The 24,624-nt window shown below is 36.2% G+C and overlaps 1 protein-coding gene across 13 annotated transcripts; it reads left to right on the top strand.

The window, feature by feature from the left end:
• The first annotated feature begins 442 nt into the window (after nucleotides 1-442).
• Nucleotides 443-24,624, top strand: LOC5574762 (leucine-rich repeats and immunoglobulin-like domains protein 1). Of its 13 annotated transcripts, none has more exons than XM_021852442.1 (10): nucleotides 443-682; nucleotides 1,357-1,413; nucleotides 1,694-1,934; nucleotides 13,895-14,038; nucleotides 14,814-15,163; nucleotides 21,781-21,931; nucleotides 22,091-22,248; nucleotides 22,480-22,626; nucleotides 22,695-23,124; nucleotides 23,577-24,624. In XM_021852442.1, exons 3-10 carry the CDS (start codon nucleotides 1,859-1,861, stop codon nucleotides 23,762-23,764), a joined length of 1,644 nt encoding a protein of 547 aa, XP_021708134.1. In that variant the 5' UTR covers nucleotides 443-682; nucleotides 1,357-1,413; nucleotides 1,694-1,858; the 3' UTR covers nucleotides 23,765-24,624. The 13 variants fall into 13 exon arrangements, with proteins under 13 accessions (XP_021708134.1, XP_021708131.1, XP_021708133.1 ...); XM_021852439.1 differs by having other exon boundaries at nucleotides 1,357-1,470; XM_021852441.1 differs by having other exon boundaries at nucleotides 1,249-1,413.

The raw sequence follows: 24,624 nt of genomic DNA, 5'->3' as shown, positions 1-24,624 counted from the left end.
CCCCCCATACCAAAGTGAATCATGGCAGTACCCAAGTAGTCCGCACCTTACGCCTTAGGATAGGCAATTTTCATTGAGATTCTTTTATAAAATAACAAAGATCAACTTAGTACCGGTTACGGAAACAAAAATAAGCTGATATTTGCGCGCTAAAATGAACACTTAGTTCATTTATAGAAGAAAAATCTACCCACCAACACAGAATTGAACTCCTAATCCAAATTCGAGCAGTTGAGTTCATCTGCTTAACCATTGGCAACGCTATCATTCCTCCCACTTCATCCAACCGAGTTCTCGAGAGCATGGCCTAGCCACGTGAAGCCAGCGCGGCCACAGTTGACTTCGGCTCTCACCTAAATAGGAGCGAACCCCTTCTATTCTCAATCTAATTCTCATCGCAGCCGACCACCGAAAAGTTTCAGACTAGAAAACAGCTGTGAAAACCGCACGCACTTTCCGACCACGTCTTCACGCTGGCAACCAGTGATGGCTCTCTATCAGTCTTTTGCGCGAGGGATAAACGGTCGGACCGGATTCTAGCGGCAGATCCTAGCTTGTTTGATTTGGCGCGAAAACGGTGCGTTTCGTGGAAAGCTGGCAGCGAGTACATAGAAGCGTTGTTTTGTAGTAACCATTTCCGGCTATTGCAAGGTCGAACAGTGCGTGAGTGCGTGTGTGGGTGGTGAGTAGGGTGGTCCGTATTGGTCAAACTATAAACATCTTTAGTTGCAACCCCCAAGTTTGTTAATTTGGAGCCTCAGAAGCTACTGTGAAAGTTTGAGCGATATTCGTCAACTGTAAGACGAGGGTTAAACGAGCTTGAAGTTTGTATGGAGAAAATCAACCAACTATATGGGTAAAACGGTTCCAATTACATTTTTGACCATAGATGGCGCTGTAGACGATGAATTTCTTCCATAATTCATATGAAGATTCCCTAATCAGCTTCGCTAGGTAGAACTTTTTTGATTCTTAACGAAAGGACTTCTGATTTATTGCAGCTTCTTCTATATTGATTAAAGAATTTTCAAATCAATTATGAAGAAAATTCATCAAGTACAGTGCCATCTATGGTTTAAAATGTAATTAGAATAATTTTCCCCATATATTTGGTTGATTTTCTCAGTACAAACTTCAAGCTCATTTAGCCCCTTTGGAGTGGACGGATTCCGCCAAAATTTTCATAGTAGATACTGGAAATCTAAATGAACAAATTTAGGGGATACAACTTAAGATTGTTGTTGTTAGATCATTATGGGCCAACCTAATGTGCACTAGGCGGAAGCACATTAGCTCGTCGTAACGCAATCCGGGCATGAGCGCCGAGTGCATCGAATTGCGCTTTTTGTGTTGCAGTTGATTGCATTATTGTGCAGTTGCGGTGAAAGATTGTTTGGTTTTGAGTGATGAATGGTCAGTTTACGTGCTGGCAATAGTTAGCTGGATGTGGAACGAACGTGCTCCCGTACGGTACTGCCTGTGCTATTGGTGAAGTTGGATTGAATTGTGTGGCTTTGTGCAGGAAGCTTCATTCCCATCGATTCAGATTCACAAGGATTGATGGGTTTTATTGGAACAGCTTCCGACAAGTGAACCTGGGCCACATCAATCGAAAAAATGTCATTGGTTTCAAAGTACTTCAACAAAAGGGGTTCATTACGATATCCAGAGAAAAGTTTTCTATCATCAACAGAAACTGAGATTCTTACCAGTAAATTGGGTGGAGCTGACAGTAACAAGCATCGACGATTCTTAAACCTGAAAAGTGTCGTTTTCCATATTGGGACTTATTTTGATTGATAAGGGTACATCCTAAGTGACAGTTCGAAAGTGAATAGCAAAATAGCTTCTGGATAATATGCTGGATGTAATAAATCGCAGTTGCAGCTGCCTCAGATGGATAAAGGTGCTGATGTTCATGCTGTTTGTTCAAGGTAATTAAAAATAAAATAACTAACTTTTCAAAATGATAACGAATAATGTCAGATTTTGCAAAGTAATCAAATGAAACACCTTTAAAATGAAGACTTTACTATCCTTATGACGGATTTCACGCCAACTCGACAAAGGGATTGGCAGCACCCCTTCAGAATTCAATGAAACTTTCTGGGTGTGAAGACTATGTGAAACTAAGATACTTTGCATACTTTGTTTTTTCAAAATAGATCTAGACTAACATTTGGAAAGGGTCAAAGTTTTTTTTAACTTTTTTATAAACCCGTATAACTCGAAAACGTTAAGACCTACAAAAAAGTGTTGTATGAGGGACTGTCGTGAAATTTCCTGACGTTTTAGTAAAATATATTAAAAAAATAAAAACACATTTTCTACACTGCAAAAAAAAAAAATTCAAAACTTCAAAGTCGATTTAAAAAAAACGGCCACTTCAGATTTTGATCATCCTTAAGCAAAAAGTTTCGTAATTAAATTTACTAAAAGTCGTCAATACATTGCAAATTGGGCATATTTTAAAGAAAAAAGTTTTTCTAACATCGAAATTTTCAAGTCCCAAAGATTTTTTCTTACTTTTTTTATAAATCCGTATAACTCGAAAACGGCAAGACCTACAAAAAAGTGTTGTATGGGGGACTGTCGTGAAATTTCCTGACGTTTCAGAAAAAAATATTAAAAAAATAAAAACACTTTTTAACACTGAGAAAAAAATATTCAAAACTTTAAAGTCGATTAAAAAAAAAACGGCCATTTCAGAATTTGATCATCCTTAAGCAAAAAGTTACGTAATCAAATTTACTAAAAGTCGTCCATACATTGCAAATTGGGCATATTTTAGGGAAAAAAGTTCTTCTAACATCGAATTTTTTAAGTCTCAAAGTTTTTTTTTTACTTTTTTTATAAACCCGTATAACTCGAAAGCGGTAAGACCTACAAAAAAGTGTTGTATGGGGGACTGTCGTGAAATTTCCTGAAGTTTGAGAAAAAAATATTGAAAAAATAAAAACACATTTTCTACACTGAAAAAAAAAATTCAAAACTTTAAAGTCGATTTAAAAAATAACGGCCACTTCTGATTGTGATCATCCTTAAGCAAAAAGTTTCGTAATTAAATTTACTAAAAGTCGTCAATACATTGCAAATTGGGCATATTTTGAAGAAAAAAGTTTTTCTAACATCGAATTTTTTAAGTCCAAAATGAACTTTTATTTAATATTTATTTCGCTTCAAATTGTCTAGTATGATCATATTTTCAAGTGATAAATGAGTTTTAATCACAAAATAGATTATATTTGTTTGATTGGGAGTAGTTAAAAGAAATAAAACGGAATTATACAGTTTTTTTTAAATTAAATTCAATTGATCTCGCACCATACCGCTTATGAGAAAATCAACTCCTTCTAACAATCCGATGGTTTTTTTATGGTTGGAAAGATATCACAATAATATTTAAATTCTTATTTGGTCAAAGCCAATTTTAACAGGTGTCTGGAAAGGGTCAATATTATGCTTATGAAAAAAGTTGTTTTTATTTTTATTATTGCTATATATCATAAAACGTAGTATCTGCACATGAATATTTACATTATTTTGGGCTTTACTGAATAAATTGAATATTTTTGGTTCATCCTCTGAATTAGTATACCGTTTGGCTGCAATTTGTGTATCACTAGTAGGCATAAAACAATGATATTTTTGGGTACCAGGGACAGTTCTAATCTTATCAAACAATTCCACCAATTCCTCTGACATTTTAACATATTGTTCATTAGATATATAACAGAAATTTAATTTGGTGATACATGTATCAGTTTGTTTCACTGCCCAGTCGAATAGTTCTCGCGGAGTTGCGATTGTGTTTTTATAGTATTTAGCAAGACTTGCTTTTTTTGCCATTCGCTTGAGAGTGCCACCAATAGCGTCACAGGGGCCTTTGCCGTGGGATGTGGCAAAGAAGTGCCACTCTGCTTCCAATCCATGTATTTTCTTGAAATTACAAAAGCAGGCAATTTTTTTTCTATTTTTATAATGAGCTGCAGCTCCATCTGACTTAAAAATAACTTTTGATTTGTTTAACAAAATGTATCAATTTTGAAATAAATAGCTGAACTGCTACTGTGTCATGGGTCTGATATTATGATAAAACTAACATTTTCCAATTTATTATCTTTTTTATGATAAATTTAGAATTGGTAATTATTCCAGTGATATTCTTGAGCAGCGTTATAATTTTCAGAAAAGTCGCTAATTAACAGTATTTAACCTTGTTTTAAGGAGTCTTTTTTGTTTCGTGAAAAAGAAGACTGTTATGTGCAAATAAAATCATGAGGTATGAGCTTATAAACTTTTTTTTAGGTAGATAACAATACAAACATATTCATTATTTCTTATTCATCTGGCGTTTAACGCGGGTACGTTTAGTAAGTTATTTTCACAAAACTTTTTCTAGAAGAGAATTTAATGGGATATGGATAAGGTTGTAACTTTTCAATGTTTGCAATACTGTTGTGATACCTTTAGAACCATAAAAATCCGTCGGATTGTTAGACGGAGTTTATTTCCTCATAGGCAGAGGCGAAGTCCATTGATTGCCTTCATTTAAAAAAACATAATCACTGTATAATTCCGTTTTTTAACTATTCTCAATAAAAAATACAATCTATTTTCTGATTCAAACTCATTTATCACTTGAAAACACGACATATTTGACGGTTTAAAACAAAATCTTTGAAAAAAAATTTCAGTTTTGGACTTGAAAAATTCGAAGTTAGAAAAACTTTTTTCCCTAAAATTTGCCCAATTTGCAATGTATGGACGACTTTTAGTAAATTTATTTACGAAACTTTTTGCTTAAGGATAATCAAAATCTGAAATGGCAGTTTTTTTAAATCGACTTTAATGTTTTGATTTTTTTTTTCAGTGTAGAAAATTTGTTTTTATTTATTCAATTTTTTTTTTCTCAAACTTCAGGAAATTTCACGACAGTCCCCCTGTTTGTGCAAACGTCCAATATATGTACTCTTACCTTACCATGATTCCAACACATGTATGAAACTAATAGAGCGTATACATTATTTATTCAATAAATATAACCAGAAGTTCTCGTGCCTCCGCCATGGCAGGACGGCTAGAAAGTCGGTCGTGTTTTACTTCTTTTTATACCAATTATCACACAACGTAATAAGGGTCCAATCCGCTGAGCGATCACCCCCATACAACACTTTTTTGTAGGTCTTGCCATTTTCGAGTTATACGAGTTTATAAAAAAAAAAAAGTAAAAAAAATACTTTGGGACTTAAAAAAATCGATGTTAGAAAAACTTTTTTCTCTGAAATATGCCCAATTTGCAATGTATGGGCGACTTTTAGTAAATTTAATTACGAAACTTTTTGCTTAAGGATGATCAAAATCTGAAGTGGCCGTTTTTCTAAATCGACTTTAAAGTTTTGAATGTTTTTTTTTTTCAGTGTAGAAAATGTGTTTTTATTTTTTTAATATTTTTTTCTAAAACGTCAGAAAATTTCACGAAAGTCCCCCATACAACACTTTTTTGTACCTACCTTACCGTTTTTGAGTTATACGGGTTTATAAAAAAAAAAGTAAAAAAACTTTGACCCTTTCCAAATGTTAGTCTAGATCGATTTTGAAAAAAAACAAAGTATGTAAAGTATCTTAGTTTCACATAGTCTTCACACCCAGAAAGTTTCATTGAATTCTGAAGGGGTGCTGCCAATCCCTTTGTCGAGTTGGCGTGAAATCCGTCTTATGGCTATATCAGCGGTTTAGGATCGAAGCCAAGCTAAGGACGATTTCTTAGATCTTTTCAATCTAGAAATTATTATGGTTCTCATAAATGCTTGATAATATCTTTTGCAACTTTTTTGATTTTCCATACAAAATTGTCAACTTTGTCAAACCGTTATTGCTTTTAAATTTGTGAATGCAAAAATCACTGAAGAATTATGCTGAAATTCATGTTATATCTGAAGAGTTGTGAAATTTTAAGTCAAATCAAAGTTTTGTATGGAAAATTGAAAAAGTTGCAAATGTATTATCCAATTCTGTATCTAAAGTGCAAAGATTTTAAGCTTTAATGATGTACTTCTTCTGACAATACCCACATAGCACACATTGTTACTAGTTAGTCACAGCAACGGCTGCTTGACATATCCAATAGTTATAAACAGTGGCGCGGGAAATGGGTAGAACAAGTGGGACATATCATACGCACTAAAATACCTGGGTATTACGGTCGAAGGATTGTCCTACCCATGATAGAAAACGAAGTGAATTTCTAAAGCCAGATGTAGATATTCTTGAAATGATTGTCATGCGCATTCCTTTAAGTTTTTCTTGACAAATAACTAGAATATGTATGAAGAACTATCAAGAGAATCCTAAAGAATCGTTTATGGATTATCCCAAGACCGATAGCATCGCGTACTTACTAATGCATCTTAAACAAAGCTCGCTTGCTGTACACAGCACTAGCGTTGTGCTGTTGGAGATGGCCGATAATGCTCTTGATTTCTCAAGACATTCCTGGAAGAATCTGTTGACGATCTGTTGAGCAACTCACACAGAACTCCAGAAACACATACCCTAGGAGTTCTTGACTGAATTTTCGTAAACATTTCTACGACATATTCCTTAATTAATCCTTTGAAAATGATTAGATCATATTTCCCATGATTCTCAAAAGTGGAGTGTATTTTGGATAATTTTTCAAAAAAGTAAGTTGAAGCATTTACCAAGAATCTTCAGTTTCTTGAGTAATTTTACAATCAGCCCAGAAGTTTCTAATTTCGGTGATATCCAGTTTACACCACTGCTATCACAAGTCAGATTGAGTTGATATCGTTGTCCAACATATCTTCTAATGATTCTTCACGACTTTTTGTATTTAATTAGGCAAACGCACAAAAATTTCTCAGTACATTTTCTCAAAGCCTACTTTTTGCATATGCGACTAACTTGCGATTCACAACAGTCCATAAATTATTAGGTCTTATAAGTTAAACTCTGCGAGGAATCAAAACCAATCTGTTTAATTCCTAGATGAAATGAATTTATTCAGGAATTCTTCGAAGAATTGGTCAAGGAATCCAATAAAGGATGACTCCACATATTCGTAAGTGATACAATCTGGGATTCTTCTTTATGTTACAATAAATAACTTCTTTAGATCCTTCATGTCCTTTGATAAACATTTTTTTTTTCAGAAATCGTTGCTAAGAGTAGCTTGAATTTCTTCATCAAGTCCTCAGCAAAAGTTTTGAAGCCACCCTTCAATATCCCTTGAGGAATTTGATGATACAAAAATTTTATTCTGGGAAATTTTACTACAAATGTTGAGGAAACTATACAAATAATTTATGAAATAATTAGTTTTCATGAAAAAACTAGAGTTCAAGTAATCAAATAATTCATGAGGAAATACTTAAAAAATTGATTAAAAATTGAAGAGAGATTTCGTTGCTGGAATGAAACACTCTAGTAGATTTGAAAAAAAAAAATACAAGGACACTGTCTTCAGTCGTTTAGCTTCACAGACTGTAACTTAACACTGGACAATGGACAAACATGCACCAGTGGCACAGCCGTGAAACATTCCTGACGAGAAGTTTCAATGACTGAAGCGGGAAACGAACGCACATCCCATGACACGATGCGATTAAATGCATGACGACTCTATCCGCACGGCCACGAATTTGTGAAATTTTCACACCAGGTTTAATTTCTGCAATTCATCTGGTGCCATGCCAAAATTCTTTGAAAGTTAAAAAAATGCCGTTTTTTTCAATTATTTGTATTTAGACATCATACGACTTGAAGTTAATGAATAAATTTCTTTAGTGAATTCCCATAAAGGAAATCATCATCACCGGACACATCGAGCAAGGTATCCTAAAAATCTGAGAAATCAGAATGCAGTGAATATGCTACGTTATGCTGAAACAGCATTATTTCCATTGTTCAGAAAAAAAAACGAACTTTGGGAATCAAATTTCAAGGATATTGACCCTTTTTTGTACCACGATATTTTTTGCAACGGAGATGTCGAAAAAATGTGCTTATCGCGTTCAACAAGAAGTTAGTTCTAACAGTAAACAATTGATCGACAAGCAAGGTTTTCTCTGATTTTCCTATATAATAACTACTGAAGACATTTTTGTCAATAATAAGAGTCATGCAGAAGATTTGCTTCAAACAAACATTCATAACAAAAATAAACCTGCTAAATCAGAAGAAAAATTTTCAAGACAATTAAATTTTGTATTCCATAAATTTCTGTGAGGGATACAAAAAATCCTGAATAAATCCTTGGAAGACTAGGGTAAGTGATCCATTAGTTGTGGTGTTTCCTATAGTTGCGATAGTGCCATTTACACAGATTTAACTGAATTAGCTGCAGATCCAACACTACCAATCGACGTATTGGCTTATTGTTACACAAAATAGCTGAAAACATCATTCGAATTGCTTCAAAATTGATGAAATATCACCAAAACTGCTTAAATTTTCCTAACGTGTACTAATAGTTGCGACAAAATGTTCCTATTATGGAGATTCCCATAAGAAAACAACGGATACCGCAACTATAGGAAGGCAAATTAGAAATTTACCTCAACTAAAGGAACAGTGCATCAATAGTGGAGGCAATACTTTTCACTGTCTTGCCGATGGTTACTGCGATGGAATCAGTTTGAATCTTTAGAAATTTTTACGAAATTATGCGCAATATAAGGCTATAAAGAGATTTTGAGAAAATAACTGCTAGGAATTTCTTTAAAAAATATCCGCAAAATAGCTCTTATATGGGATTTTGTCGGAATTTTGATGATTAAAAAAAATCAGGGAATTCCTTACAAATTTATTGGAAACTTATATGTGAAAAAACTTGAAGGTCGTGTACACAAAAGTCAATTCGGACAAATTGAGATGTAGAATTGTGAAAAATAAAAGAATCGTTCTGGTGGGTTTCGATCCCACGACTCCCAATACGCTAGACTGGACGCGTTAGCCAACTACGCCACAGAACGGATAACGCAATCAGCCAATCTGAAACCAAAGTCCGTCACGACTCAATATTCTCCTTCACAGCCCTACATCTCCTTCGGCTCTCTGAGATGCCCAATTCTACTATCTTAAGCGTGCCTTCAGGTTTTTTCAAAACACGGGGCTGGTTTAAGCTGTAATAGACAGGACAACCCTAGTTGCGTAACTTATATATTTCATAAGCAATCCTTAAAAGACTCGTTCAAAGAGATTGATGGAAGAACCTTTGATAGAATTCCGATACAAATATGGCAGAGTCCATAAAATATATTCAGAGTAATATGTTATGAAATTTATTGACGATATTAAATTTGAAAATAAGAAGAATCTCCTGACATTGTTTTGAATTAATTCCTGAAATCTGTAAGGGGATTCTGAGTGTAATTTCTGCAGTAATTCGAGCGGAATTTTTTTAAGGAACCTGTTGAGAATTTGAATATACCATTAGTGCAACTTTTAGAAAAAATACTTGAAAAACCTTTGGAACTATTGCAGAGGAATCTATGCAGCAATTGTAAATAAAAGATTCGTGAACTAAAGCCCTGTGTTTTCAAAGCTTACATTTGATAGAATACAAATCTGAAGAAAAAAATCAATTTCAATTGGGGAAAGGGAAGGAATGTTAGTTAGGTAACCATTGTTTCTAGAGGCCAAATCATCTTCTGCATCTCCACAGTTATCAAGGCAGCTTGGATTCCGTAATCGCGTGTGCGGAGAATGCATCTAGGCAGATGAAAAGAGGCAAACGATACTACGTAGTGTTGATAATAGATTTTAAGAACGTGTTCAACAGTGCCCATCTGTGTAAAGTTCTGAAAAGCTACTTTCAGTACCGGGTACTGGTTTACGACACAAACCTGAAACGGATGTCAACCAAAGTACGCAGATGACATCGTTCTTGCGATAATTGGCTAGACTGCGGAGAAGGTGAACATGCAGACGGCGGAATCGCTAGACATCATTGAATCGTGGATGACTGGAGTCAAGCTGTAGTTGGCTCATCACAAAACGGAGGTGGTGCTGGTCAGCAGCTGCAAGGCGGTGCAGCAATTCGAGATCAACGTCGGAGGACACGGACACTCAATCTCATCGAAGCGCTCTCCAAAGCACCTTGGAGTAATGGTCAACGACAGTCTAAACTTCAACAACGTAGACTATGCCTGCAAAAAGGCAGCGAAAGCAGCTAACACTGAAGCTAGGAACAGAACAAGTGAGGTGGACCCACAGGCTTATTCCTAACGTGTCAATGTGAACGACCAGAAAATATGGAAAAGTTAACTTCTTCTTGACCCAGTTTTTTCCAGGCCAAAGATGCTTCCGGAAATATCTGTACAGATTCGGACTCGCAGAGTTTCCATATTGTACGGGCTGTCCTAATATCGGGGAGACACAGGAGCAATTTATATTCGACAGCCCTCCGTCTAATGTCTGAAATCGCAAGCGTCTTAATTCCAGACACCATCGTGCAGAACATGTGCAAGCACTTGGAATGCGGTGAACAGAGGGATGACGCAGATTACGTCATCGCTGTAAAGGAGATGGCGTGAAGTCCAAAGAGCTCTGGGCAGCGATCGGAGCAGACTAGATCCTTCGTCGGGGACTAGATCGGGTAAAGCGGGCGTAGCGTAGTATTGATAATAAGTCGTCGGGGCGCCTGCAAACCGGAAGACATTCTCCAACCGAAATTGAAGAACCGACCCTGGCACTTGGCCGAACAACATCGAGTCAGCGTAGGCTGAGTCTACCGCCAGGGTCTAGCTGAGTAATACGCGAAACAGCACCGGCAAATGATCGTCAGGGCGCCCGTGAACCGGAAGTTTCCATCCACCAAAATCGCAGGACCGACCTCGGCATCTGCGCGAATAGCATCGGTTCGGGTGATCTACCGCCGCACAGTATTTCGATAGGCCGAAATCGTGAACTTAATTCAGTAGCACTCTTAAACGTGATTTTTCTGGAATGGTGTTAGTTCGCAACTTTGCCGTAGGCGGCGCTGTAAAATTAAAATTTCTGAAATGACGATCTTTGAATATAGTGTCTTCGGCAAAGTTGTAGATAATTTAAATACAAACAACTTTGCCGAAAACACCTAGTCTGTATCTAGTTACATTTCCAAAATATGGAGGTATTTTATGAACGACCCCCAAAAAACAGTTTTTATTGAATATTTTGAAAATGTGAAATTTTCGATAGCAACTTTGTTGTACAAAGTTGTGTAAACAGTCAAAACGAATCATTTTCTCGAAGACACTAAAGTTCTAAAATGTAAGGGAAAGGAATTATAGTTATTTAAGTGCAAATATCAGTCACTTTTCGGGGTCGTTTATTTTTTCGGGTGGCAAGTGGTGGCTGATGAAACCCATTGGGATTGAAAATATATCATAAGTAGTTTTCAATGTCGATAGTGTCATGATTATCCACGAGTATCCCTTCCAGTTAACGGGATTTGTATCAGAGTCTATTTAGGCAAGTTTTGACAGCGTGTTGTATAAATATGTTTGCTCTGACTATCTTCATGAGAGTCATACACTTGTTTTCACTCTCCCCTTCTCCCTACCATTTGCTGTTTTGATTTTTATGCTTCTGCACTCTAAACTAAACAAACACATTCAATGCATGAAATTTTAACAGCGACGAAAAATTCCTTTGTCTATTTACACATCTTGCTTAAAATGTGAACTACTCTTCTAGTCAAGAACTGATAAGTGATTAATAATTTTTCGGCCGCTATGTGAAAACCCTAGCTTAATATTTGTCTAAATTTAGTTTAGAGTGTGTTTATGTTTTATGTATGCTGTCAAATGTGCCCTTATTTTCATAGCCAGCGATTGTTTTCAAGTGCTGTTTCAATTAGTAAAATTGGTTGACGAAGAAGATAAATTAAAAATAGTTTTAACAAAACAAGCAACAAAAAAGGCAAACATGCAAAGGAGCTGTTGCGTACCTTAGCTGGAATCTATACAATACTTCAGAAAAGCGCGAGAGTGAGCCTTCGGTTGATTTTAATACCTTTATACAAAAAATATTCTATTCTGCAATAAAATAGAATACGACTATTTTTAAGCCAAAGCGTTAGATAAAAAAAAAATCCTCAATACATCGGTATTAAATCTTGATTCTTATCCTAAAAACCCTTATTACCAAAAATAATAAATAAGAAACATAAAAAAGGGATATACACAAGGAACGTAATAAAAACAAACATACCTTCTCCTGCGCGTGATCGAAACTTGCCTAAATAGACTCTGATAACAAACCCGTTAACTGGAAGGGATACTCGTGGATAATCATGGCACCATCGACATTGAAAACTACTTATGATATATTTTCAATCCCAATTGGTTTCATCTGCCACCACTTGCCACCCGAAAAAATAAACGACCCCGAAAAGTGACTGATTTTTACACTTAAATTACTATAATGCCTTTCCCTTACATTTTAGAACCTTAGTGCCTTTGAGAAAATGATTCGTCTTGACTGTTTACACAATTTTGTAGAACAAAGTTGCTACCCAAAACCTCCCATTTTCAAAATATTCAAGAAAAACTGTTTTTTGGGGGTCATTCATAAAATACCTCCATATTTTGGAAATGTGACTAGATACAGACTAGGTGTCTTCGGCAAAGTTGTTGGTATTTAAATTATCTACAAATCTGCCGAAGGCACCATATATAAAGATCGTCATTTCAGAAGTTTTAATTTTACAGCGCCGCCTACGGCAAAGTTGTGAACTAACAGTTACCGCCAATATATGCGCCATATAATTAGAAAATTTTCGTCCGAAGACACCATTCCAGAAATATCACGTTTAAGAGTGCTACTGAATTAAGTTCACGATTTCGGCCTGTCGAAATACTGTGCGCCGCCGGGGAAATCTCCGGTGAAGCAGGATAGATCAACCGCCAAGGAGTACTATGAGTAATTCGTAACGTAGCACCGACTTGAGTCGTCGAAGCGCCAGTGAGCCGGTGCTCATCATCCAACTGGAGTCGCTGTACCGATATTCAAAACAGGCTAAAGGCCTGATTTGCTGATGAAAAGAAATTGGTAAAGAAATGTTTCGCCGATTCCTTGCAGATATATTCTACAGCGACTACCGTTTGAACTAGAGATGGGCAAAAAGAATCGGTGTCGTTCAAAAGATCCAGATCACTCCAAAAAAAAAAAAAAAGAAAAATGAGTGATCCGTGGTTCTTTTTAGGCGAGAGTCAGTTCGTTTCATCAGTAGTCAGTACGGATCAGACAAAAAAGGACCCGGAAAAATAATGAACCGGTTCTTTTCTCTTATTATCCTATGTTCGTTGCTCGGCTTTATTAGGCGAAATTCTCTTTCTTCCGCTCTTCAACAAAACTTGAAAAGAATGGTGCCAGTACCTGTCAACTTTGACAGGTACTTGTACTATTTGTTTTCAGATTTCCCGAAGGAGGGAGAAAGAGCGATTTTCTGATGACGTCACCGTGCAATGGCCAATCAGGTATAACGCTTGACACATGCCTTGCTTTGCGCGCCACGGCACGCATGCAAATACAGTTTTCTGCAGCTCCGTGCTCTCAGCATAAATAGACAAATTTGCCTCGCCCACTTTTTTCCTTTTCTTTCAGGTAGGGAAAATGGACCGAGAATATCGTGAGCTTCTGAGGAGGACTGTACGGTCCGGTCTCAAGTGACAGTGACAAAATCGATGGACCAAATACTACTCTTATTAAGTAATAATTAAATGTAATATTAAATTGTTACCAATTCACAGATACTTCAGTTATATTTTACTCATGCGTTTGATTTAACAGTTTGATATTAATATTTCGACTCAGTACACTGAAAAGTTGCACATCTTGATGTATTGTAATATTAAATCGCTGCTTTCTACATCCCTCTCTATAGGTACAGCACCAACATTCTCGCGTTATTCCGGCGGAAATTACTTGGAGGAGGACAAATACTCGCCCGGTTTCCTGACGCTGGGCCAAAAGTACAGCATAGCCCTCGGCTCCACGGTAGTGCTGCCATGCAAAATTAATGAAACAGGTGAGAAAAATGATTATATTTCCCTAGTAGCTGGAGGAACATGCCGTGCATGGCTTAAGCCTGAATAATTAGATGACAATCTGCTGGTGACCTATAAATCAGTCTGTGCTACCATGTTTCAACTCTAGGGTAGATGTACCAATAATGGGTCAGTATCAATTATGGCAATAGTAGGAGTAAACAGATTTTTTTTATTGTCTCACTAGAATAATATATTTACAGAAATGCCAAAATTATTTGTTTCGATGATAACTAGACCAGGTTAAGAACATTCGTTCAATAGGGTAACCCGGGCAAAATGGTTTGGTGTCATTTTTTGGCACAATATACATTTTTGATGACACGAATAATTTCGTCAGATGAGCAGCATATTTTACTTAAGCGCTGCTCATCCATTACTGTAATTTCAACGTTTTCAGCTTGAAAAAATGTACCTTTGTTGTTGTTCTTAGAATTTGCTTTGCCCCGCATTTCGAAGATTAATTATTATTGGTATTGCATTATCAATCGCTCTGGATTGTATTTGAGTGTATTTCGATACTCGATAGTCCATAATTGGTGCGAACAAGTCGTTTTTTGAAACTAATTTCTAGAAGCTTTATTTAAATTTAATATTTTAACTACTTATTTTATTCGTTTTGAAAGGCTTCAACCTAGTAATTAACAATAACAAGTCATGCATACGGTTTTTGCACGCTGTAAAAATCTGATTTTAATCCATACTGTTAACTTATTGCATCCATAATTGGTACACATACCCTTTTTGTCCCCTTAGAGAGATCCGCTCAGTATGTGCTTGCGTGGAAACGGGGCATCGCGATCCTGACGGCGGGCACCCTTAAAGTCACCGTCAACCCCCGGATACGCCTTATGCCGATGGTGCAAGGTCAGCCCGGGTATAATTTGGAAATTAGAGACGTGCACATCGGCGATGCCGGAGACTACATGTGCCAAATCGGAACGATGGAAGTGAAGGAGATTGTCCACACGCTGGAGGTGCTTGTGCCGGCTAAGATTGATTACATCGCTCCGGCTCATCCGGTTGAAGTGCACAAAGGGGCAAGGGTGCGGTTGGAGTGCAAGGGAACGGGAAATCCCACGCCGAGGATAATATGGTCCAGACGGGTAAGTGGTGCCGGTATGTATGCAGCAGGGGGAAAGGATTCTGTCACAGTTTTCCCCGAATACTATTCGACAGAATTTCGAACGAATGTAACAAATGCCTGGAACAAATATACGTGCATGAACACCTTTTGATAAGTGTAAACAAATAATATTTAGTGAATTAACGTTGCTCAATCATTAAGACATTGCAAATAATGTCATACTTAAACATCATGGTGAAGACGCTTCGATATGGCTTAAAATAGGGCACCTTCAGTTGAGTTCCTTCATTATTTCTAAGTTACCACTTATGTCAGCTCTTGTGGTTTAGTATGAGTGACATGATCGAATCTACGGCTCTAGATTAGGCGTTTCCTACTTTTTTCGAAAATGTTAAATGTTTTGAATGGGGGAAGGGGTGGTAAAATGAACACCTTAAGGTGAAGATAAATCTAAGCCTAAAGACATTAGAGGTTTCTTGCGGGACGCAGTGAATATATAGTCAGTTTTTTGTTGATGCTGTGCGATTTCTAGTGGTATTTCATGTATGTTTGGCGAAATCTTGAGGATTCTGAACAGGTTTCCAGAGGAATTTGGGGATTACTAGTGGTAGTCTGGAAAGTCCTAATAGAGTTTGGAAAATTTTCCATTGGTGACTTGGGAATTTTCCGTAATATTGCAGAGGAATCTTAGAAAGCCCTCAAAACTATTGGCGAGCGCTTGGACAGATGTCAATTCATATTTGAATGCAAAACAAGCTCCTGGGAGATTCCTAGTGAACTACTTCACTATTCTAGCGGGTCCCTGTGGATTCTCAATGACCATCTGAGGATTCCTATCGGGATCTTGGGGTATCATAACGAGATCTGGCGAATTATCGTGGATTCCATATGATTAATTTATAACATACAAGCTCAACCTCGAAAACACAGTAGAACTCATTTCAAATTAAAGTTGTCAGAAGCTTATTTGTGTATTGTACGAAATTAAGGGCCACATTTTTGAATTATTAGGGCCTCGAACGATTTTAGGATCGCATGTTTAGCACCACTGTTTTATACTATTTTGAAATCATTTCACTTTGATCAACGAAGCATCCATACTATTATGGAAAATCCCATTGATGGTTTAGTCAATATTTTGTGAGTTCTTGTGTAAATCAATCATTCGATATGAGCTACCTCATTGTGAAAAAACATTATTCTGAAGAATTATTTCAAAATGACCGCTAGGGCTTCAAAAATAAGCCGATTTTTAGTAGATGAAAAAACCGAATTTAGTACTATACCATTTAATTCCACTAGAGTTCGTATCCTTTGACAGATACGCGTATTTCGACCTCAACTGTAAGGCCGTCTTCAGTGTCGTGTACTAGAATGGACTTCCAATTTTTAGGTTATTTAAAGGGGCAGGATCCATTATCAGTTTTGAAATTTTCGAAAGCAGTTTTTTCGGTAAAAATTTGCATTGTTTAAATGACAATATGTTGACTGTATTCTATTTTTCAACCAAAACACTGTGAATATTTTCAGTAAATAATTTTTAGTTTTGAGCAGAAAAACTGCTCTTGCAGTTTCGATGATTGTAATTGCGGATTCTTGAAAGTTAAATAAAAAAAATTAAGATTTGTACCGTTTTGAAGTCTAGCAATCATTTTATTCCATAAGAATGATGTAACATCATCCTAATGATATTCTAGAAATAAAATAAAATGGGTTCCGATTCTGGTGTGGATCCGTTTTTGGCTACTGAAAATTTCGACTTTGTTGCTAAAAACGGGAACCTACTGTATTGTAAAGTACTTGTTTCTGTGAGATGCAACATGAGTAGTAGGATGTCCCAAAAGTTCAGTTTATCAGAAATCTTGGTAGATCAACGTGTGCTTAGGACGATCTTCGGCGGAGTATGTGAGAACGGCGTATGGAGGAGAAGAATGAACCACGAGCTTGCGCAACTCTACGGTGAACCCAGTATAACGAAAGTCGCCAAAGCTGGAAGGGTACGATGGGCGGGACACGTTGTGAGAATGCCGGACAACAATCCCGCAAAAATGGTGTTCAACTCAAATCCGGCCGGTACAAGACGAAGCGGAGCGCAACGAGCTAGGTGGTTTGACCAAGTGGAGCAGGATCTTGGAAGTGTGGGGCGATCGAAGAATTCGAGGTTAGGGTAACGGTCGTATTTTGGACCCCCTAAGGAAGTGATTTTGGTTTTTTGTTCCAATTAATTAATTGCACAGCGTAATCAAGTCAAAGAACATGCCAAAATGTAGCGAAAAACTTCCTCTACGAGATAAAAATGCTCATACAGTCATGTAGGATCCGAAAAACGTCGAAAATAATTGAATTGTAAAACACTGTCTGTCATTATTTTGGACACACCAATACATTTTGGACCCTCAAAGTATATATTTTGGACCCCTGGCATTTTTTTATCGTTTGGCGACAAAGTCCACGACACTGGTTGTATAATATGCTTGCCCATAGTCTAATCAATCGATTGACATTGGAAAACCAAAGAAATTCTACGCTTTTAGTTCAGAAATTTGAAAAAAGTTTTTGTTTACATATGAAAAATTTCTGACGGCTTCGATTTCTGTGTGTAACGTGTTGTTACGGTTGCATGGATGAACCGATTGAATTTAATTTATTTCAGATAGAATAAACACATTTGCTATGTACAAACGCTTGATTCAAGTGCGGAATAGTCCTATCTTTCAAAGTGGCATGCGAATTGAGTTGGTCTTTCAATTTAAACTGGGAAATTTGCAGGAAAATATCCCAGGGGGTCCAAAATATATAAGGGTCCAAAATATATTGGTTACCCTAGCAGCCATGGACCGAGTTAGTTGGCGTAATATTGTGGCGCAGGTCATGTCTTGAAGGACGTAGAGCCAGCAAAAGTAAAGTAATATAAGAACCAATCTTTTGTAAGGGGGGCTCTGATAAATGACGTTTAGAGGTTACCCCGGTGAGATAAAAAAATCTTGAGTAATATCAATAAAATATTTCTAGTTTACCAAAACTTAGTGTAACCCATTTATTTTTTTTATTTTTTGTACATTCCTCGGAATCGAAACTATCTAAAAAAACATTCACTGTATATTTTGCTTGTAAATTTTGCTTTTTTTTTCGTGTCATCAAAAGTGGGTATCAGACTTAGCGCTAGGAAAAAGTAATATTTACGTTACGATGATACAAAATTGTAAATGTACTGGAAAAAGCATAGTTTTCAAATATTAAAAAAAAATGTTGTGCAATATTTTTGAGCGAAACATACAATGAATGATTTGCTCCGGATAGTTTGGATTACACGGGATGTGCAAATATATTAAAATAATGGATTTTATGAAATTTTTCTGAATAAGATATATTTTATTGATATTACCAGAAAATAAAACACTTTTTTTTTAATTATCAACGGGGCGACTTCTTAACGTAGTTTCTCAGAGTTCCCCCCATACAAAAGTTTTACTGTTACATTCTTAGCTACTGATTGGAAATTGAGCCCCCAAGATTTCTGACAAAGTGAAATTTTGGAACATTAGTGTGTGTAGTAGTGTGGCACTAAATTGAGATGCTCGTTACAGTCAATTTTGCAGGTCCTATTCGGGTCCAATACTTACTGTGCAAAAATTCAGCGCATTTGATGGAAGTATTATTTAGCATGAACCGTGCAATGTTCATGTAGGATTTACTAGATGAGAGAAGTGATTTCTCGTCCGATTGCTTCGAATATTTACAGTAGCTTTCTCTTCAGTAATTTCCCTCGGGATTCCTCTAGGGATTGTTTCAGGGATAGTGTCACGTACTTTGATGTTTTTTGAACGACGTCAATATTAAATCTTTCAAATTTCATAAAAATATTTTCTTGAGATTTTTTCATAGACACATAGAATGCCGCAAATCGCAAGTCATTACCATCTGTAAAAAGTAGGCAATGAGAAAATTTACAGAGATGTTTTTTATCTCGTTTTCCACTTAAAAAATTCCAGGAGACTGGAACATGTTCCAATCTCAAAAAAACTTTCATAATTTGCTATTTACTCTGTTACCTTTCCAAGAAAAATATAAGGATGACCAAATAACGATTCATTTTTGTGTTACACGATGTAAAAATCTGCAGTGGGATTGACATGCATTTACTTTTCAGTATGGGACAATTCGACTTGGTGTTTTTTCCTTATTTTACTGAGCAAAAATTGATTCCTCGTTAGTGCAGTTGAAAGATCATTAGAAGATATAATAAAAACTGCTATCAACTCAATTTTGACCAAAATGCAGATGGGACTAACTTGCAATTCACGGCAGTAAACTTCAGTCATACATTTTCAGTAATTAACTTTTAGCATGATCTACAATATTTTCCTTACTTTAATCGTTTCTTTTGTTCTACAGTTTTTATGACTTTTAAAATGTTTGAAGCAAGTTTTAAAGAAACTTCCATTCATAAGTGTTATAGAGAATTTGAAAAAAATCCATAGCAAACCCGTAAGTAGTCAAGTTAAGTTTTGATTTTAGTTAGGGTACTTCATCAGAATAAGAAAGTCTTATCTAAAATGTGATTTGCTACAATTAATAGGTTGTTTTGAAAAATTACATTATCTGTTTATTCCATTGAAAAAAAAATGTATTGTTAAAATTGTACTTACATTTCAACCAAATTTTATTGAAAATTTGATAAATTACAAAACTTATTGGAGTTATAATGATGCCCTAATTTCGAAAATAATCCGAGAATAAATGCATCTAAAAAGAAATTTCCGGAATGATTTAATTTATCTGATGTGTACGGTCAACTTCCTTAAAGACACCAACATAGAATTCCTGGAGAAATTCCTGGGATAATATCTAAAACTACCTAAAGCGAATTACTGGAAAAGAACTTTGAGCTTTTTTTTCAGGGATTCCATGCCTAATGCTATGTTTGGAGATGTTCTTATTTAAATTCCTTGTTTGGTGTAAAATCTGTAAAAAAAATTGAGAATTAAAATTAATGAACTGTTTGGAAGAATCTCTAGAAGAGTTTTCAAAAGTGCTATCAGAGTCTGAAGTATTTTTTAGACTAGTTGCAGATTGGATTTAGGATTTCTATGAAAAAATAAATAAATGTATTTCGATGGGAACCTTTAAATGACTTTATGAAATATCTCGTGAAAGAGTCCCAAGAGAATAATAAGTATTAATTTCTAAAGCAATTTCCGACCGAGTTCGAAAGGATGAAGAAACTTCTAGAACGTATTACATTTTACACGAATACTTGAAGGAAACCCTTCAACTTCTCAATATGTTCTTTGCTGTACTTACTAATGTAACGTAATGATTGTTAGAGTAAACCCTGGAACAAGTCAATAGAACCAAAAAAGAAATTCCTGACAATATGTAAGACAATTAATTTCTTTCCATATTATGGATGAATGTATTTTGGGATATCGAAACAAATGCTTGAGTTCCATAATAATTTTTTGGCAAGTTTCTTGCAAGATGTTTTGCGGAATGTTAAGTAAACCTTCGATTGACTAGACAACGCAACCACTCTGCTCCTCCCTGGCAAACCCTATGCAAACAGTTATCAATCAAGATGCTTCTTTGCAACAGATATTTGATACTCAATACCCTACAAAAGTCGATAAGTTTGCAATTCTGAAACAATATGAAATAAATTTTGCCAAGAACTACCGTCACGAATATTACCACGCAATTAAAAAGGCCCTCATTAAACTGGTATCATTTCTCTGGATTAAAAGTGCTAAAATTACGAACAAGAATTTTCTTTTACCCTTTTTTTTTTACCTCGACTTTGCTTTCCTACATCCGTAGTCATTTTGTGTTTTTTTTTTTGGTTTGCGATTAATTCTCTGTGTAGCACACGTATGTGATGTGATTACACGTTTTTATCGTGACAACGTCACGTTTATATAACTGATAAACACCCTCACCGTGTTTATAGTGGATATGCAGAGATAATCTCGATCTCTAGGAGCAACAATCATTACACACTACCATTCCTTCTCAATCCTAACTGACTGTAAGGACTTGGCCATACAAGAAGACGTCAAACATCTAAAATTTTCCTAATATAAAAGCGTTTTTGTAGTTTTTCATCCACTTTTCCAAGCGTAACTTTTCAAAATGGCGCAAGCGAAATTAAAAAAATTTTCTCGTTATTTGGATAAACATAGCTTAAGGTGTATTTTAAGAATTTTTGGTAAAGGTAGTTTTCGATTTTCTCAAATGAATGTGGTTTAAATTATTCCTCAATTTGACTTAGAAACCAGATTCTATCGACGGCTTGAGATTGTAATTCAATTACTGACGAATATTTCATAATACATTCATAAATAATGAATCATTCATATCGCGAACAAGCAGATTGTATATGTTTATCATTTTTATTATTGTTATCATGTATTTTTAGTATCATATTCATAGTAATTTCAGAGACTTGGATTCCAAGATGTGCCATACAAATTTTTGTGGAAATGGTTTTTTCGGACAAAAAGAATTTATGAGTATGTTTGAATTCTGACGAATTGTTTTCGGGAAAATGTGATAGAATCCAGAAAAGCATAGTTCGATGTCGGCCTAGCATAATGGGGATTTTGGCCTTTGATGGCACATTTTCGTAAATTTTTCCAGAACAAATTGCTGCCCACTGGCGATGCCAACTTGACGGAATCCGTTTTCGAGATGCTGCACGTCAACCGTCACAGCAGCGGACATTACCTGTGCACGGCAGACAACCGAGTGGGGCAACCGGACGTCCGAGAATTTACGGTCAATGTGCTACGTGAGTTTGTAGAATTTAAGTGAACCTTGTTTGAAACGTTAACTTAGGTCAGTTCGTCTGTTATTTTGCCAAGTATTATTGAAGTTAATCAGACAAGGCAATATGATAAACTGATTTTTTCATCTTGCTCTTGATTCTCATCAATTACCTGGAACGTAGATTCACCGGAGGTTGAAGTGGAACATCCAACAGTGCACAGTGGTGTAGGATACGAGGCCCAATTAACGTGCGTGGTTCATTCAGAACCAACAGCCAATGTGGTTTGGCTGAAGGAGGGGACCGAGTTGGATACCAACGCAAGACATCATTCCCAATCGGTATGTACATATTTTTTCTTTTTAAGTATAACCAAATCTGATTGGAGATTTGAAAATCTAAAGAAATACCATGTAATTAATGGACAGCCCCTAAGCAGTCTAGGAATTGATTCTGTTGGTTTCGTACTTTTTGTTGTTGTAAATGTGGATTTTTATTTTCGTAAAGATTTATTTGCCTGAGTAACAAAAGGGCTTTTAAGAGGCTTGACTACATCACATTTTTTACAACAGGTCAACGGAAACAAACACAGTTTGCTCATTCGGAATGTGACCCGCTACGATCTCGGAAACTACACTTGTCAAGCATCGAACCACTTGGGGACCGATCGTGGAACTCTGCATCTCAGCGGACTTCCGTCAATCTGCCATTTTGATTCGGTGAGTCTCAACGCTCAAAATCGTATCTATAATTGTCTACAGAACCGTCATTGTTTTTCGAACCACAGCCAACGGCAAGCAACGACCGGGATCAGTACAACATCACTTGGACAGTGGAGAGCCATTCACCGATCGAAGAATACCGACTGTTTTATCGGCTGCATTCTCCTAGTAGACATTCGCTGGAGAACCGTATTTTCTCGCACTCTGACTATGCTCTGTACAGCGCTACCGGTTATAATACGGGTGGATATTTTGGAGACGAACCGTGGGAAACTGTATCCATTCCGGAGCTGGTGGACAACGGTTTTGGAGCGTATGGTAGAGGACTGTATTACAACAATCCGTACAGTTACCAGCCGGAAGTTGTTCATAGGGCAAGCTTCCAACTGAAGAAACTTCGATCGGGCAGCAGCTACGAGGCACGAGTTCAGGCTCGAAACGAGTACGGCTGGAATCAACTGTCGAGCCTGTTTCAGTTCTCTACACGAACGGAAGGTGAGTGTAGTAAATGACTAACTGTTAAAGTGGCCACAATTTCTTTAATCTTTGAAACACACATGTATATCTCACATATTCGGAGGAGGTTGATACCACATGATACCATGTGGGGCAATTGAGTTCAGTTCGCCTCCAAGCGTCGCGGTCTCTCAAGGGGCTCCGCAGCTTAGGTTGAAACGCCCATCAAGCGAATAAGGAGTCGTGGGTTCGATCCTCACCGGAGCACCTGCTTTCTTTTCACAATTTCAATTTGTACATTTGACACGTGTTCGTCATATACATGTTAAGTTCAAAACCTTAAAAAGGCAATTTTCACATTTTTTTACTAGCTTTTTACTGTATGAAACAGTTATACGATACTGTATGACACAGTTATACGATTACAGGCGTTGAATGATTGTGAAAAAATGAGCTTAAATTTTTTTTTGCTTATCTACATTTTTTCTCAGATCCAGAAGTGGAGCCATCACCCCAACCGGCAGTATATGGAATCGGCTTACTAGAAAAGAGTCGGATGATTTTCGGTGGTGGAGCGGCCAAGTCTAATATCAATAAGCTGTCGATTTTTTGTATATGCATTCTAGGCTTCCTAGCACAAATTATTGCCATGATGACCAGTCAATATTTGCTTTTTTAAGCCATGAGTTTAGGTTAGAGACCATTAGGTTATTGATGACTGAATTAATTAAGTAGTATTGAGTTATATTCATTTGCGTGGACTGTATTAAATATAATTAATATGTAAAGGTAATTGATTCTTTATTCTTCTATCATAATGATTCGTAAGGCTTTTAAACTTTTAACTAGTGCAAGATTTTTTTTGATTTTGATTGAATGTGTCATTGAATTAAGAGCTTCATATAAGCTTGATATAGTTTTTTAAAGACTCAATATTAAATGAAAAACAGAACGTATTTTTTTGCTAACGTTGTTAGCAAACCATGTGCCCTTTAAGAAAACTCAAATGCATGTAGTATCTCAAAACTAACAATCTTTTATATAAAAAAAATGTTCAAACTTGTATTCAAGTTTCAAGCATTCTTATCTGGACGAAGATCTGTAATCGTCTAAGAAAAACAACTGTTTGTGTACTGTACATATCTATTAATGTGAATAACTATTCGTCAACTTTCCATCTCGTGATGAGAATGATTTTCAAAAGTGTCGTCAGCTGATTGAACACAAAATAATTGTTAAACAGGTCGAATAATCATTATTTGATCATTGAATTTACCAATTTACTAATAAATCGAAAAGTGAGAGATGTTTACATCATTTAATTATTATGACCAATTCCTATTTTAAGAATAGGCAATAGGAAATAAAACGGATTTGAACGCTCAAGCTGTCAGTTCTTAGTTCTTACAGATAAAAAAACATTAATATTGTTACAAAGCCACTGAAAACCGGCAGCTTGAGCTTTTGATTCTATTTTTTTTATTTCAAACAGTAAACTATGAATGCGACGAAATACAAACTTATTTTTGTAGTCACAAT

This window comes from Aedes aegypti, chromosome 3, assembly GCF_002204515.2.
Source record: "Aedes aegypti strain LVP_AGWG chromosome 3, AaegL5.0 Primary Assembly, whole genome shotgun sequence".
Classification (NCBI taxonomy): Eukaryota; Metazoa; Arthropoda; class Insecta; order Diptera; family Culicidae; genus Aedes; species Aedes aegypti.
This window is presented reverse-complemented; position numbering and strand designations above follow the sequence as displayed.